Below are 835 nucleotides of genomic sequence, written 5' to 3'. Positions count from 1 at the left end.
GAAGAGAGAGAAAAAAATGGAAAAGAAAAAGATGGGAAAGAAAGTAAAAAAGACCTGCTAGTGAGGACACCGGCGTTCATTACGAGTTGGTCAATATATGCAGCAGATTTGGGCTCCACACTATAGGCCTTCTCATACTTCACCTCTACACCCTGTCCAGAGGCTACAAAATATGCTCCATTTACCATTACATCTCCCTCACTTCTCCAGTTCCAATCCCTCCATTTCTCCTCTTCTGTGTCTACACGCTTTGTCACCTGTCAGAACAAATTTCTTTTGAATAATTATAATAATTCAATGATTATATAAAAAAGGGTTAGGCTGTTTGTCCATCAAAATGGTACGTGAGTTAGATTCAGAATATTGCGGACAAATTACATCACTATTGGATGATTACCTCTTTTGCATTACGATCGAAGGGAGCAATGTATCGATTTCCCTGGCTATTGATGGTAGGATTACCACTCCCGCCAATTGCATACATTTCCCATTGTGTAAAATCATTATTCACTACATGTATGTACCCTCTTCTGCACCTTGGCATTCTTTGGATGAGTTCCTTGCCGAAGTGATTGAAAGCAATAGTCACTTGCATGCCAGTATCCGGCAAGTAATCATCGCTATGGCCTAATAGCATAACTTCGTTATGGTGTGAAAAATGATTATTGGATATTGTGATCCCAGTCGACCCCATGACAGCATCGATCAACCCATCCTTGCAATGTGACAATGAGCAATGGTCGATCCATATGTCCTGAGCACCGAAAATGGAAATCCCATCACCATCTGATTTTGTGCGCAATCCATAGTGTGTTGGACTCGACCTTATATTAGT

General features: G+C 40.8%; 1 protein-coding gene across 1 annotated transcript; it reads right to left on the bottom strand.

Annotated features, from left to right (window-relative positions):
- Positions 1–5: 5 nt before the first annotated feature.
- On the bottom strand, positions 6–829 carry LOC111389714 (probable pectate lyase 12; the record flags this gene model as incomplete). Its single annotated transcript, XM_023014660.1, has 2 exons — positions 398–829; positions 6–257 (listed from the first exon to the last, which is right to left on the bottom strand). Coding segments are annotated over exons 1-2 (549 nt in total), but the record flags the coding sequence as incomplete, so codon positions are not given.
- Between the last annotated feature and the right edge of the window lie 6 nt (positions 830–835).

This window comes from Olea europaea, unplaced genomic scaffold (assembly GCF_002742605.1).
Source record: "Olea europaea var. sylvestris unplaced genomic scaffold, O_europaea_v1 scaffold6141, whole genome shotgun sequence".
NCBI lineage: Eukaryota > Viridiplantae > Streptophyta > Magnoliopsida > Lamiales > Oleaceae > Olea > Olea europaea.
The sequence above is the reverse complement of the archived record's forward strand: the minus strand, read 5'-3'. Positions and strand labels throughout refer to the sequence as shown.